The 16,209-nt window shown below is 41.0% G+C and overlaps 1 protein-coding gene across 1 annotated transcript in view; it reads left to right on the top strand.

Moving 5' to 3' along the window:
* The window catches only part of gpr153.S (G protein-coupled receptor 153 S homeolog), a 67,786-nt gene extending 53,827 nt beyond the window's left edge, over window positions 1-13,959 (top strand). The window contains exons 4-6 of the mRNA XM_018227965.2: window positions 2,610-2,799; window positions 5,957-6,135; window positions 12,198-13,959. Coding sequence (XP_018083454.1) covers window positions 2,610-2,799; window positions 5,957-6,135; window positions 12,198-12,971 — 1,143 coding nt within the window. The 3' untranslated portion in view covers window positions 12,972-13,959. The remainder of the gene's footprint in view (window positions 1-2,609; window positions 2,800-5,956; window positions 6,136-12,197) is intronic.
* Window positions 13,960-16,209: the final 2,250 nt, after the last annotated feature.

Raw genomic sequence — 16,209 nt, 5'->3', positions numbered from 1 at the left:
TTATTTTCAGTTTTACCCAATAAAATTGATGGCGGTGTTTGGTTACCCTGTGTACTCTGGCTCCAAGGGCATCAGGACAAGCAAATAGGCTGAATGATTCTGTTTGTAGGGAAGATGTGACAATGATAGGGTAGCCACCTGGCCGCTATTTTACCGGCCTAGCCGGTAAAATACCTGCCAAGGCCGGCGCCGGTATTACAAATTTACCGGCAATGTAGCTGCCGGTAAATTTGTAATGCGATTAAAAGGAGCCCTCGGCCTGCCCCCAATCCACTTGAACATCCCCGAAACTTACCTTTTCTCTTACTTATTCTAGCGTCCGTGTCGTGGCCCCACCCACTTTGACATCACAGCCCACCCCTTTTGACGTCACGGCCCGCCCCCCAGCAGCTGGTAAAAGGTTTTTAAAAAGGTGGCAACCCTAGACAATGACCATATCCATTTCACAAAGGAGCCTTAAAGGGGGTGGGTCACCTTTAAGGTAACTTTTATTGTGTTATAGACCAGCCAATTATAAGCAACTTTTCAATTGGTTTTCATTATTTATTTTTTATAGTTTTTATAGTCATTTGCCTTTTTCTTCTGACTCTCTGCAGCTTTCAAATGGGCGTCGGTGATCCCTTCTAAAAAACAAGTGCTCTGTAAGGCTAGAAATCTATTGTTATTGTTACTTTTTATTACTGATCCTTCTATTCAGGTTCTCTCCTATTCATATTCCAGTCTCTTATTCAAATCAATGCATGGTTGCTAGGGTAATCTGGACCCTAGTTACCAGATTGGTTAAGATGCAAACCGGAGAGCTGATGAATAAAAAGTTAAATAACTCAAAAACCTTCAATAATAAAAAATGAAAATAAATTGCAAATTGTCTCAGAATATCACTCTCTACATCATACTAAAAGTTCATTTAAAGGTAAACCACCCCTTTAAAGGGGTGGTTTACCTTTAAGTTAAATTTAGTGTGTTATAGAAAGGCCAATTCTAAGCAACTTTTCAATTGGTTCTCATTATTTATTTTTTTATAGTTTTTTTAATTATTTGCCGCCTTATTCTGAATGTTTCCAGCCTTAAAATGGGGGGTCACTGACCCCATCTAAAAATTAAATGCTCTGTAAGGTATTGTTACTGCTATTTTTTTTATTACTCATCTTTCTATTCTATATAATGAAAACCAATTGCAAATTGTCTCAGAATATCACTCTCTGCATACTAAAATTTAACTCAAAGGTGAACAACTCCTTTATTCCATCTTGATAATACTGTAGCAAGAGGAGAGAATGAGCCAAAAAGTTTGTTCTGCATTCGACTTCCGGGTTGCTTTTATAGACCCGCACCGACCCGCCCGCCGATGACATCACAAAAGTGGCGGAGCGAGCAGACGCAGGGTCTGTAAAGGGTGAACCCAGCCGGCATTTGACGGTAACGGGTGGGGAATGCAGGAGAAGTGCTCAACCCCCACCCGCGAAGAACATTGCAAGGTCAGCCCGAACCCGTCCAACCCGTGGGTATCAGGTGGCCCGCACATCTCTACAGTCTGTTCCTTTTCTGTTCTCTGCTTCTGACTGTTGATACAATGTAGCAGCAATGCATAATATAATTGACTGAAATATTATGCTGCCATCTACTGTCTGAAGGCAGTAATACATTGACAATGTTTGTATTCCTGCCGCAGTTTTATTTCACTTTTTAGGTGTAATGTAGCGGAACAGCTTACAGCAGGGGCAAACTAATCCAAGGGGCTTTCTTGAGACTGAAAAACATTTAAAGGGGAACTATTGCGAAAATGAAAATTTAATATTAGCTTCAGCATACTGAAACTTTCTAACCGTTTATCTTCACTATTCCTCTCTCAGCATCTGTTTCTCTTCATTCTGTCTTCATGCAGCAGTTGGGTGTCAGATAGTCATTGACAGTTAGATCCAATATATCTTATAGGGGGGCTCCTTTTGCCTAGAAGATGTATTAGAGTTCACTCTATTAAAATCACCAGACATCCTGTCTCTCTACATGCAGGATTTGTGCAAAAGGCAGTTATTTTGTTAGATTTTGTTTGTACTGGAATCGGTTATTTGAATGAGCTCTAATACATCTGCTAGGAAAAGGAACCCCCCCCTCACCCCTATAAGATATATTGGATCTAACTGTCAATGCATATCTGACACCCAACTCCTGAATGAAGAGAAACAAATACTGAGAGAGGGATAGTGAAGATAAATATACATTTTTTTCAGAAACGGTACAGAATATGTAATTGATTGTATTTACAAAGTTTCTTATTTCAGTATGATGAAGCTTATATTAAATTTTCATTTTCGCAATAGTTCCCCTTCAATGCTCCAAACCTGTCCCTTGTGTTATAGCTGTGTGGTAGAAAGCCAGGGTGTTACATGGTTTATATAACCCATTACTCTGCTATGTGAAAGACAATTCATTGTTTACTAGAAAGTGTTGTTATTATTATTATTATTACCATTTTCTATCTATTAGTATCTGTTAATATTTGCTTCTTTCGTTGCCCTTAGACGGTGTCATATATACAGTTTTTGGAGTTTAGGAAATGGATGTACATTGTGAAAATGACAGGGTCTCGTGTTTTACCCAACGTACAGGTGGTGAGCTTTGCAAGTCTGAAGTTGGACAAGTCCTACGAGTGGATGGTCCTGTGTGTGCTGTGGTGCTCTGTTGTCCAGGCCCTGCTCCTGCCAATGTTCCTCTGGGCCTGTGATCGCTACCGAGCTGATGTGAAAGCCATCTGGGACAAGTGTATTGCCATCATGGCTAATGACGATGGGGATGAAGGTGAGAGATTCTCAGTGTTAATGCAGATAGACTGTCTCATGCTGTCCTCCCCAAACTCTCCAGCTGTCCACTCAAGGGGTGAGGACTTTAGGGTTTCTGATCTGTACATGTGAAAATCCTATATAAAACTAGACGTTTGGATCTTGAGTACTGCTGTCCATACTTGTGCTGATATCACCTGCACACATTAGATTGGTTCTGCCTGAACAACTCAGCTGATATCTAGCCATAAGTTGAAGGTGTTTTTTTTTTTTTGAAAGGGGAACCATCGCAAAAAATTAAAATTTAATATAAGCTTCCTCATACTGAAGTAAGAAATGTCCTATGTACAGTAAATTAAAAATTCTGCAGTGTTTCTGAAATAATCAAGTTTCTATTCACTGTTCCTCTCTCAGCATCTGTTTCTCTTCATTCTGTTTTCATGCAGAATAATCCCTGGGCAGCGCTACCTGTACCTTTCCGACTGTATTATGGCATAATAAATAGGATTTATTGAAGTGGTACAGAACAGCATTTTGGCATACTGTGGGGCAGATTTATCAAGGTTCGAAGTAAAATCCTTTGAATACCGAATGCGAAGGATTTTAGCGCAAAAGGTTCAATCGAACGATCGAATAAAAATCGTTTGATCGAATGATTTTAAGCAATCAATCTAAAGATTTTTATTTGATCACAAAAAGTGCCCAAAACCTCTCTACAATGTCCCCATAGGCTAACATTCAATTTGGTAGCTTTTATTTGGCAAAGTATTGAGTCGAAGGATTTTTTAAAGAGACAGTACTTTGATTATTGAATGGTCGAAACGATTTTTACTTCGAATCATTCGATCGAATTTGACCAATTCAATGGTCGAAGTACCCAAAAAAATTACTTCGAAATTCGAATATTTTTGGATTCGAACTATTCACTCAAGCTTATTAAATCTGCCCCTGTGTATCCACTAGATTGTACCTTGAGGACTGTATTAATGTAGTGTTAAGTGTATTTGCCAGTGGAGTAACTAGAGTGCGCCGGGCCCCCCTGCAAAAAATTTTTAGAGGGCCCGGCGCACTCCGATCCCCATCCTCCTGCCCGACTCCGCCCACTCCCTTCCTTCCTTCCTTGCTGGTGAGGGGCTGAGAAGGAGGGTTTTTCTTATTAGCTATAGAGGAAGCAGACCCCACAGTCTGGGCCCCCCTGCAGCTGTGGGGTCAGCTTCTTGTATAGTTACACTACTGGTATTAGCAGAATGCTGGTATCCTGCATCTAGTTTTACCGAACAGCATCATGGAATACTGTGCCCCACTAGATTGTGCTGCCTTTACCTTTGGGAGCATACTGAGGTACAATGGGATTTGCAATATGTTCGTGCCCTGCATCTAGTTGTACAGAATAGCATTATAGCGTCTAGTATGAGCACTAGGTTTTGATACAGCAAAGGAACTGGATGCTGATGCACTAAATCTAGTGGTACAAATGTCTGAAAGCTCAACATTTTTTATTAAGCCTATTTATTAAGCCTAGAATTCACCTTCAAACACTTTTTTCGGTTTAGTTGGTTTCAGATTGTCCCCCAGAAATAAAGACTTTTTCCAATTACTTACTATTTTCTATGTGTGACCGTTTTCTAATATTGAAATGTAAAGTTTTATTTTTCACCTTCTGAAGCCGCTCTGGTAGGGGGGGTCGCCGACTCTTTAACTGTTCTAAATTGATACATTTAGTCGATACTTTTTCTATCTTTGTCCCTGCTGAGCAGAATCCCTGAGTTTCATTAAAGGCAGCTGTTAGAATTGATACAATAGTTGCTGATATTCCACAGATACTGCTGAGAAATGTATCAACTAATTGTAGCAAATTGTAATAGTTCAGATGTTCCTGGATCACTGATCTGCCAGACATGGCATTTGTTTATGCTGCGTATTAAAAAAGCTCCGCCAGGCGTAAATATGCATAAACTGCACTACCACTGTAACTAATGGAAAACGCACTATGGCAATTCACACAGGGCGCTTGCAAGCCGAAATCCACCACAGGACGCCAGTATTGGCGTTTTTCAGCAGAAACGCCAATCCGTCAAACTACCAAATCAATAGACTCTATGGGATCTGCACGTTTGAAACCACACCTTTTTAAATCAGTATTTTAAATATAGCATCCAAATTCTCAATGAAAATAATGAGAAGTGCATTTTGGGAGAAGAAACCTACGTGCTGAAAAACGCATGTTGACGGTTGCGTGTGGTTTCAGTGGCGTATTGCCCTAAAGACATTACACTTTAAACTTCAATTTTTGGAAAACGAAAAATAAAAGATGGAAAGCAATTGAAAAAAGTCTTTATGGGGAACAATCTGAAAATAACCGAACACAAAAAAAGTGATTGCAAGGTGAACAACCCCGTTATAGGGGGAAAATCGGAATTTTTACTGGGGAAAAACTTAAATTTTTTGACATTTATTATGCTCCAAAGCTGCTCAAAATCTAAGTCTGAAAAAACTCTAGCGAAAACCTGTCTGAGTCGTGTAATAACCAATAATAATCATATGTTTTCTGACTTCATGATTTTGAAGGATTTTGGGCTGTTTGCTGCTGGCTTTCATTAGAAAGATTCCAGGTGTTCAGGTGATAATTCAGAATTGTCTCGCGATTTTGTCGAGACTTTCCCCGGACGTAGAATTTTCGTTATGTTTTTTGAGTAAATTAAGCCAAATCGTGGTTGGGAGTTAGGCTGAATTTTAATTTTAAAATAATGAAAAAAAATTTGAGCTTTCATAAATACCCCTTAAAATCGGTAATGCATTTTAGATGCAAAGAAAATAGATAATGCAAAGAATCAGCAGTAAAAATAGCATGCGTTTTCATCACCACCACGTATCCAAGGTCCAGAGTTCCCAACACTTACCCACACCCTATTTACATCTCAAACTCCATTTTCCAATAAGACCAAACCCACCAAGTCAGTGGTTCAAAGCTGTCCTGGCAAAAAAAAAAAAAAGGCTGGCTGGTTGGATTTCAGCAGCAGCACATAGAACACAAAAGGAAAAGGAATGTTTATGTGAGGGGTCTAGCGTTACAGGCCGTAGCCTCAGAAAAGTGACTCTGCCCAGTCTCAGGGTATTTTCCTTTATCATTGTTTATGCTAAACTCCATTCATTGTGTATTGCTTCCCTTGTTCCAGAGCACAGCATGGATGGAGCCATTCATTCAGATCTCATCTATGAAAGACCCTACGATTATAATTATGGAGGAGATATCATGGCCATGGAGCGCATTTCTAAATATGATCTGTCTGCATTAGAGCGAGGAATTCCACAGATTTATCCCATGAAGGAAGATGATAAAATGCACTATCTTCAGGTAAAATGACGGACAGTGACTTTAATGTTAACACATCACTTGTGTGATCAAAAGCATTCTGCACCCCCCCTCTAAAATGTTTAAGGATATGTTCAGCTAATACTGAACAACAATTCCCAGGATCATAGGACAGATGATGCCACTGCTTGCAGGGAGTTGCAGTTTGAATGAGGCAAGCAAACCACTCTTGTTACAGTAAATCACCTTAGCATTCAATGATCTTCACATGAGAGCCACTACGCGGAGGCGATAACTTCAGGGTTCCCCTGCCCCAATAGATCCCCCTGCACTTAATCTCCAAACAGGAGACAGGAGGAATGCAGCAGCACAGAGGGCAACCAGTCATATAACTTCAGGGGTTCAGGCTCCCCTACAGAAACACTGGGTCATACAAAATCGTGGGTCATACAAATACCAATGATATTGTACGAAGCCCTCCTGACCCATCTCCATGTGCTATAGATATTGGCTTGTTCCAGAATCAGATAGGTTAGGAAATCGTACCTGCTGCTGTACCATGTCATATACTGTAGTATATAGAATATATAGGAAAGTTAAGAGCAGCCACCAGGGTTGTACTGGACCAGCTGGACACCAGGAAGAAATGCTATGGTTCCCTGCCCTTGTGGACCCCGCCAACCCAGGCCTGCCCCCCAGCCAGGAATTGTGGGTGCTACACTCCCCTCTCTACCCCCGATCTTGTCCAGAAAGAATTGTCACGGCCTTCAGTTAAGCAGCAGCACTTTTACAGGGCTCAATCTCCCAGTTTTCCACATATGACACTTCCCGTAACTACACCCTGCTGGGGGGACACACATCCGCAGGCACCCCTCTTGGGTCCTCTAGCCTTTCCTCTTAAGCCCTGGCTGGCGGGATTCCCTGTAGGAACACTATGCCCACTAACTCCTAGTTGGGGCCATAGCTGCCCATGCTAGTTAACTTGCTCTCTTACACTCCCTAAAGTGTAATGTTAAACCACTAGATTAAACAATTAACATTTCAGCCTATTACAGGAGGATGGCGCTGGGCTTGCTGTACAGAACACCTAGCGACACCCCGGTCAGACACTGGCGGCCACTGCTTTTCTTCAAACTCTATCCATTCAGCTTGTAGAGGGGACCTGGTCAGCCCATGTACCACTACCTTTAGCCAGAGGTATTATTGGGCAGTCTCTGGAGCTTCTGTGAAAAGTAGTCGTGCCAATTTAGAAAAAATATAGTATCCCAAAACGCTCCGCCCGCTTGGCTCAGGAAAAGGGTGCAACTTTCCTCGATCAGGTCACCAGTATCCTGATATCTGTAACTTGATTTGTAGAGAAATGAGGAGAGCACTCTGCAAGCAAATATGCTGTGGTTATCTTTTTATTGCTTGACTGCTTGTACACGACATGTTTCGGGCCTATATGCCCTTTATCAAGTGTTGATCGTGCCAATTTCTAGTCTCCCATTCTTCAAAACATTAACACTTTTTTTTATCTAGGAATTTTTTGTTCCTTTCACAGTGCTGTGCATATTTCCAACAGAAAGCTTTCAAATGGTCTTGGTCCAATAAACCATGACTTATGTGCAATAAATTCAATACATGTGAACTAAATGTTAATGTTCTGTGATACAGGAGGGCCCCTACTCTAGATCGTGTGTAACGTTAGGGTCATATTAAAAGAACTTTTAAGAAGTTACAGGACCAGTAACACCAACAAATGAAAGTATATTTTATGCATTTAAATGTGATATACAGGAATCCGTAAACGTTACTCAGAAAGCCCCAGATTACCGGAAGGCCATCTTCTAAAGAAGTGATCCCCAACCAGTGGTTCATGAGAAACATGTTGTTCTTCGACCCCTTGGATGTTGCTCCCTCAAAGCAGGAGCTTATTTTTGACTTCCTGGCTTGGAGGCAAGTTTTAGTTGAATAAAAACCAGGATTACTGTCAGACAGAGCCTCTTGTAGTCCACATAGGGGCTACCAATTGCCAAAACCATTCCCTATTTGAACCCATAGGAACTTATTGCATTATTATGTTTCTCTCCAACTTATTTTATATTTAAGTGTGGTTCATGGGTAGAAAAGTTTGGGGACCCCTGTCCTAGAGACACTATTTCTATTAAATAATTCATATTGTTTAAAATGATTATTCAAACAATCCAAATTTTTACAAACAATTAACTTTTTCTGTGCAATATTAAAACAGTAGCTTGTACTTGATCCAAACTAAAATATAATTAATCCTTATTGGAAGCAAAACCAGCCTATTGGGTTTATTTAATGTTTAAATGATTTTCAAGCAGACTAAGGTATGAAGATCCAAATTACAGAAAGACTCGTTATCCGAAATACCCCAGGTCCAAAGCATTCTGGATAACAGGTCCCATACCTGTACTATTATTCTGCACTGGTGCATTAAACAGTTCATTGGTAGCTACTGTATGAGTAGAAAACATTCTCATGATGTTACAGGACTTTTAAGGCCACTTTAGTATCATTTTAGGCCCCAAAATGTCTAAAGGTTGACCCGTTTTACCAGTATTTATTGGAATTGTAAATGAATTCGAGCCTCATGGGGCCCCTATCCCTCCTGCTTCCTCTATAGTTACACCCCTGATTTGAGACTTGGTTAAACATGTTTCTTTCTGCTGACGCTCCTTTGAATGTCTCATTATTTTGTTCTGTTTTTTGTGTGGATTTTTTTTTTTAGTTTACATGATTATAATGCTGGGCAAGTGAAGAATCTCAACACAGAGGGGATAAACATTTCACACGTAATAACCTTTACATTTTAAGCAAAGCACCACTGTTTCCCTGGTTGGTGGAAAGTCCGTTTTTCTTTTTTTTTATTCTTCGTTGCCTTTTCTTTCCAAAATAATCTCTTTTCTGGATGATTTGCTTGCACTTTTGCTGCTCACAGAGGGCAATTCTCTCAGTACCGTCGATCTCTAGTAATTTGGTCTTGTGCTTTCTGAATTTCAGATTGGTCTGTTTCCCTCAACATGATGCCTAATGAATAAATAACGGGGCAGCTTCAAGTGCAACCAAAGGTCAAACCTATTCATCTCCATTGTGTATCCCCAGCCCTTCCCTCATTCTGCAAGAGCTTACGTGGAGAGAACTGCAACTTTTCTCTAGTGCTGGAACCAATAACTGCAACTTTCTTTGTTTTCTTTGTTTTTTTATTGTTTAGGTTTTTCTGTCGGTCTGATGTATGAGTGCCATGGAGATGCGCAATGCATTGGAGCCTTAGACGTTGCATGGCTTTATGGCACTCATTTAGTTAATTTTCATTTCAAGGCTGCATGTTAATGTGCGCGTTTGTTTCTTTTCTTGATATCTCTCGCATCTGGCTTGTGTTTTTCGTAGGAATAATAAAATGTAAGTTTCCATGTGGCATCAATTACACCTGACATATTTAAAGAACTTTATGGGCTCTTACTCACTGGCGTTCTGACCTGCGCTCCCCTGCGTTCCGTTTTTTGGCATTCAGCCGCAGGGGAGCGCAGGAATAGACGCATGTCATTATTTCAAATGGGGCTGTACTTACTCAGGCGCGTGTAGGCGCCGAATGCAGGAAAAATGCAGCATGTTGCGTCTCAACCTGCGTTCGGCGCCTACACGCGCCTGAGTGAGTACAGCCCCATTTGAAATAATGACATGCATCTATTCCTGCGCTCCCCTGCGGCTGAACGCCAAAAAACGGAACGCAGGGGAGCGCAGGTCAGAACGCCAGTGAGTAAGAGCCCTAATGGAAAAATACCTAGGGTTCCTTGCTGATATCGCCTTTTGTCTCGCTAAGCCCGAAGTTTTATATTCTGATTATCTGATATTTGTTCTAGGGATTTTATAGCTATAATTACGTCTACAAAGGAGAGTAACCCCCAAAGCACATCAGGGTCACTGAATTGGCTATTTGGGTATCTGTTGACAAGAACAAGAGCTCAACAAAAAGTTATGGCATTTGCCATTCAGAAACCATCATTTCTAGACCATTTCATAGACCAAAGGAAGAATGCCCACAGTTGAAAGAACTTCTCCATCAAGCTTCTCTTGTCTAAGCCTCTATAGTCTCATCTTGCTTGCTTGGTGAATTCATTGTTTTCATGCACTTAATTCTTCCCAGGCATCCTCCTACATTCCATACTTCCCTGTAGTCCTGCATGCTATTTCACAACTGCAAGATTATCCCCAAAAATTCCCACCAATAGAATCTGAAGGCACACATACTATAGAAATATATAGGGATGCACCAAATCCACTATTTTGGATTCGACTGAACCCCCAAATCCTTCTCGAAAGATTCAGCCGAGTACCGAACAGAATCCTAATTTGCATTTTTACTTCCTTGTTTTGTGACAAAAGTCACACGATTTCCCTCCCCGCCCCTAATTTGCATACGCAAATTAGGATTCGGTTTGTCAGAATCCTGGATTCTGTGCATCCCTAGAAACATATGAACTGAGGTTGAACATAGATAAGGAAAACCATGACGCTAGACTATCTATACTACATTTGTGGTGCCAATACATCACAGATATTTAGTAGTGTAAAGCAGTTTCGGACTGGGACACCAGGGGCCCACCCAAAAATCTTTGACCAGGGGCCCACTCTAAGTACTATTTTTCTTCCTCTCGTCACTCAACCTCTATTCTCCTAGTCTCTCTTCTTTACATACTATAGTCTATTATTCCACCTATTTAGCCTCTTTATTCTCATAGAAATAGGGAATGGCCATGAAATAAGCCAAATGTTTAGCAGCATGAGGATCCACTGACACCTGGGCCCACCGGGACTTTTCCTGGTATCCCTGTGGGCCAGTCCGACACTGGTGTAAAGAAACTATGGTTATTCCTATTATTTGGTTGAATGGTACAGCTATGGTGAGGTGGTAGGTTTCAGGGGAGCTGGAGGAGGGATTATTTCACTTTATAAGTAATATCAACATCTATGAATCCTTCAGGCACTGTTTCTTCTTATCTGACATGATAGTTTTACATATAATCTATTATTTCTACATTAAAACTAAATACTGTGTTACTATATTCTAATAGCAGGCCACATATTGCCTTGTTCAGTTGCAGATTTCCCAGTAAACTCTGCGGTTGAGCATCTGCAGACTGGCAGCTTATCCATCCCTTATGTTAATTATCGTCAAACTGTCTCAGTTCAAGCCCCACTCGAAGGTCCAACCGTTGGACAGGGTCCCCCCCTTTCTTCAAGAACCTCATAGGTCATGTAATGAGATGTAGGAAAATATCAGTGATTCAGTCAAGAATAAAACCGCAAATTAGCGATGCACCGAATTCACTATTTAGGATTTGGCCGAACCCCCATATCCTTCGCAAAAGATTCGGCAGAATACCGAACGGAATCCGAACCCTAATTTGCTTATGCAAATTAAGGGTGGGAAGGGGAAAACATTTTTTACTTCTTTGTTTTGTGACAAAAAGTCACGCGATTTCGCTCCCCGTCCCTAATTTGCATATGCAAAATCGGATTTGGTTCGGCCAGGCAGAGGGATTCGGCCGAATCCTGGATTCCGTGCATCCCTACCGCAAATACATATTCACCACATATCTTACCATTGCTGTCCTTCAAGCTGGGCTTTCAGGTGTATCTTGGAAACTAAATGGTCATTCCTCACCCTAACTGGCCTTCAGGCTGAACCCCACCCCATGCTCAGAGCCACCCTAAGGAGAACTACTTCCGTATCTGAACAATAAGTCTTGAATTGATATTCAAAAAGACCTATAGGACTTTTGTTACCTATGTCAATGTATATGCTTTGATTGGACCTTATCAGATGATCAAATTGCTACCCAGATGTCAGTATATATTTTTCACACCAAGCCATGATGTACATTCAAGATATTTGTTATAATTATTGAGAATGGGAAATAGAAGAAACATGGCTGGATTTTCCAAACATAAATGTCCTGTGTTTTTATTTTGCGCCCTTAAGGGAATCTGAACACACCCATTCCAATAAATATCTTCTAATCAAGCATGTAATTCTCTGTTTAGAACAGCAAGCACTGCATATTGATAGTCTCAATATTTATTTTTTTTTATAGGTTCCCGTGACCAGACGTTATTCTCATGATGAAACGGAGATCTGGACAACCAGTCAGATCCAAGCCTTTCCTCATGGGTGGGGCTCAGCAGAGGACGTGGCTACAATTTCCTTCTTTACACTTCCTCGACGAGACCGAAGAAGCAGCCTTGTATCATATCACGAGGATCCAAGCATGATGTATCGGAAGTGCCGGAAATCTTCAGAAAGCCTCATTTCCTTGAGACAGTTTACATTGGAAGAACTTTACAAAGGGGATTACAAGTGCTTCAGTCGGGAAGAGGTAGTGAGTTTTATTAATGAAACGCCTCTCCCGAGTCCTAGAAAAAAACGTATCCGATCTTCTTCCATCTCCATTATTCCCGATACCCTGCAGCATCAAGCGATGACTCACTTTGCATTGACGAACTTTGATCGGGAGCCTCAGGCCCTGCGACGTTTCTCAACCCATGAGAAAAGTTGTACACTGAATGTCCCCGGCCATCGTAGGTCTCGCGAGGACCACAAACGATTTTACACAGAGGGGCACCGAAGTCACCGGAACAGCCAAAAGCGGGTTCAAAAGAGAGAGTCTCAGAAACAGAGCAGAAAAACTGTAGCGAACAGCTGTGCCGATTCTTCCAGTCAGGAGACGGGTTTGGGCAAAGAGTGGGATGGTCGGGAACATCTTACCAAAATGGAAAGCAAAGGAAGCGCGAACAGTTTTTTAAGTTCCCCTTCTGCTTCCTCTGGGTATATAACGTTTCACTCTGACTCCATTGGATCTACATCTTAAGGGACTTTAAAACTGTTCTTAGATCCACTGTATCTCTGTCTTTAAAAACTTGGCTCTGGATTAAGCACCAAAGAAGAAAATTGGCAATGTAACTAGTTAAAGGAACAATTCAACGTTGGTTGTTTCGTTGGACACAAATACTTAGGATGAGAAATGCCCAGGACATTCCCAAATCCAACGGTGCACACGGTTGACTAGGTTTTTGCCTGGGTGCCAGCATAAAGGATATATAGAACATAAAGCAGGATGCGGCACTCGCAGGGACTTGATGCAAAAACAAAAAATCTTTATTGGACTCAACGTTTTGATCCGCCCACAGGGATCTTCGTCAGTTTTACCCTTGATGAAGGTCCATGTGGGGGATCGAAACGTTGAGTCCAATAAATAAATAAAATTTTTTGTTTTTGCATCAAGTCCCTGTGAGTGCCGCATCCTGCTTTATGTTCTATATATACACAGCAGGGGATATTCTGCTTTCTATACCTATTTGCTAGGATATTTTTAAAATATTCCTCACTTTTTTTGATGCGCAGAGCAGCAAAATCAGTTTCTTTAAACATTTCGTCAGTAAATAAAATCGCATGCATGCACTGGTGGTGGTGGCCTATTTGATATACACTCTACTGCAGGGATTTTGTTTCTCAGCCGTTTCTCTCCCAACACCATCTGAGAGGGACAGAGTGCAGGAGGTTGCTAGGTGTTTTGGTTCAGCAACATGCAGTTGAAAACGTACGATGCAAATCCAGGGCCTCAGTCTGGTGGGACTTCCTTTCAATGCAGGAAGTCTGGGGCCCCTATCCAAAGGGGAATATTTTGTATAAATCAGGGATGTCCAGCTTGTGGCCTTCCAGTTTTTGTTGCACAACAGATCTTAGCAGCCCCTAAGAACACACCCTGCTATTTCGGGAGATTAGTCGCCCAGCGACAAACTGCTTCTTCGGGCGGCTAATCTCCCCGAACTGCCTTCCCGCCGGCTACAATCTAACTCACCGGTGGGATGGCACTCGGAGCGCTTCATTTATTGAAGTTGCCTCATGAGGAAACTACAGGGCGACTTCGGAAAGCTGAAGCAATTCGACTGCTATCCCCCCGACGATTTACATTCTACTGACGGGAAGGCAGTTCGGGGAGATAAATCGCCCGAAGAAGAAGCGATTTGTTGCTGGGCGACTAGGCTCCTGAAATAGCAGCGTGTGCCCTGGCCCTTAAAGACAGTCCTCAGTCCCAGTGCAAATATTTTTGTGCCCCCCTGCCTTGTTGGCCTCAAACATCCATGACTCCAATTGTTACCACCCTCCCACCACTGCCTATATCTCTTAAACCCTGCATGTACGATTCTTGTTGACTCTTTCTTATTGTTTTATTGGTGAAATATCTAAATCTTTATGTCCATTGGACCCTCTCTGGTTTAAGGCTCAGGCAGGGTTGTAACCCCTGTACCACCTGTAGTTAGGCCTCTGTGTATATAATTAAAATCATCTCTAATTATTGTTGCCTAATATAATGCAATTTGTAATTTTATCTACATTCCCCCCAACCTGTGCTTCCCTTAATCTAGCCCTGTTTATTAAACTTCTTTTTCTATAACAATATAAATGTTTTCAGTGAGAATGACCCTGGCAAATGTAAATCATTGTTTTTATAGTTCTATTGTACTTTGAATAATGGATGGTACTTACTGTACAGTATCGCCTCTCTCACTTTATATACATTGCTATCCATGATGGAAGTAACTGTAAATCTGTATTCACTATGATACTGCTGTTTTTTTGTATTGAATTCTTTTTGTCAACCTGTTCTCAAGGGTTTAATCATATTTCTCTTTTATTTGATATTTTGGTATTATTATGGTATTTTTGTGATACAATATCACACAAAGTAAGTTTTTTACCTTTCCTTTGAAATTAGATTTTTCTGGATGATTATTTGATGCAGGGCCAGCAATATCGTTTCTTTCCAACGCATGGAACTGAGTGTGGTGCATTGTATGTAAGCATGTTTGTCAGGGTCCCCGGACCTTTCTTTTTATTTTATTTTATTTTATTTTTTGAAAAAAAAAAAAACATTTTTCAAGGATTGTTAATTGGGACATTAACTTTACTGATTACCTATGGTTTGAACAAGGTTGGATTTGTAATAAGCTGATTTGTTATATGCCGATACCAGTTATGGATTTTGCAATAGAATATGTTTTGTATGGCTCTTCTTCTTTATTAAAACAAGGTTACTACCATGTCTCATAAACGTTTTGTTTCATATGGCCACTGGAGGCAGTGTTACATTAGTCCATTGGTGACAGTAGCGAAACTAGATATTACTGGGCCCCCAACATATCCTGTGTTACCAATATATCTTGATATTGCTCATTAATTAGGGCCTCATGGGTCACCTATACCTCCTGGGCCTCCTGCAGCTGCAGGGTTTGTTTTTTCTGTAGTTAAAAGGATACTGTCATGGGAAAAAAAAATTCAAAATGAATCTGTTAATAATGCTGCTCCAGCAGAATTCTGCACTGAAATCCATTTCTCAAAAGAGCAAACAGATTTTTTTATATTCAATTTTGAAATCTGACATGGGGCTAGACATATTGTCAATTTCCCAGCTGCCCCAAGTCATGTGACTTGTGCTCTGATAAACTTCAATCACTCTTTACTGCTGTACTGCAAGTTGGAGTGATATTACCCCCTCCCTTTCCCCCCCAGCAGCCAAACAAAAGTACAATGAGAAGGTAACCAGATAACAGCTCCCTAACACAAGATAACAGCTGCCTGGTAGCTCTAAGAACAAAACTCAATAGTAAAAACCCATGTCTCACTGAGACACATTCAGTTACATTGAGAAGGAAAAACAGTAGCCTGCCAGAAAGCATTTCTCTCCTAAAGTGCAGGCACAAGTCACATGACCAGGGGCAGCTGGGAAATTGACAAAATGTCTAGCCCCATGTCAGATTTCAAAATTGAATATAAAAAAATCTGTTTGCTCTTTTGAGAAATGGATTTCAGTGCAGAATTCTGCTGGAGCAGCACTATTCACGGATTCATTTTGAAAAAGATTTTTTTTCCCATGACAGTATCCCTTTAAGCCCTTGATTGGAGAGATGTACATATACAGGACTTCCCATAGCTAGAGGTGGATTTAAGGGGTGGTTCACCTCAAGTTAACCTTTAGTATGTTATAGTATGGCTAATTCTAAGCAACTTTTCAACTGGCCTTCCTTTTTTCTTTTTTTTAAATAGTT

This window comes from Xenopus laevis, chromosome 7S (genome assembly GCF_017654675.1).
Source record: "Xenopus laevis strain J_2021 chromosome 7S, Xenopus_laevis_v10.1, whole genome shotgun sequence".
In the NCBI taxonomy this organism is placed as follows: Eukaryota; Metazoa; Chordata; class Amphibia; order Anura; family Pipidae; genus Xenopus; species Xenopus laevis.
The sequence above is the reverse complement of the archived record's forward strand: the minus strand, read 5'-3'. Positions and strand labels throughout refer to the sequence as shown.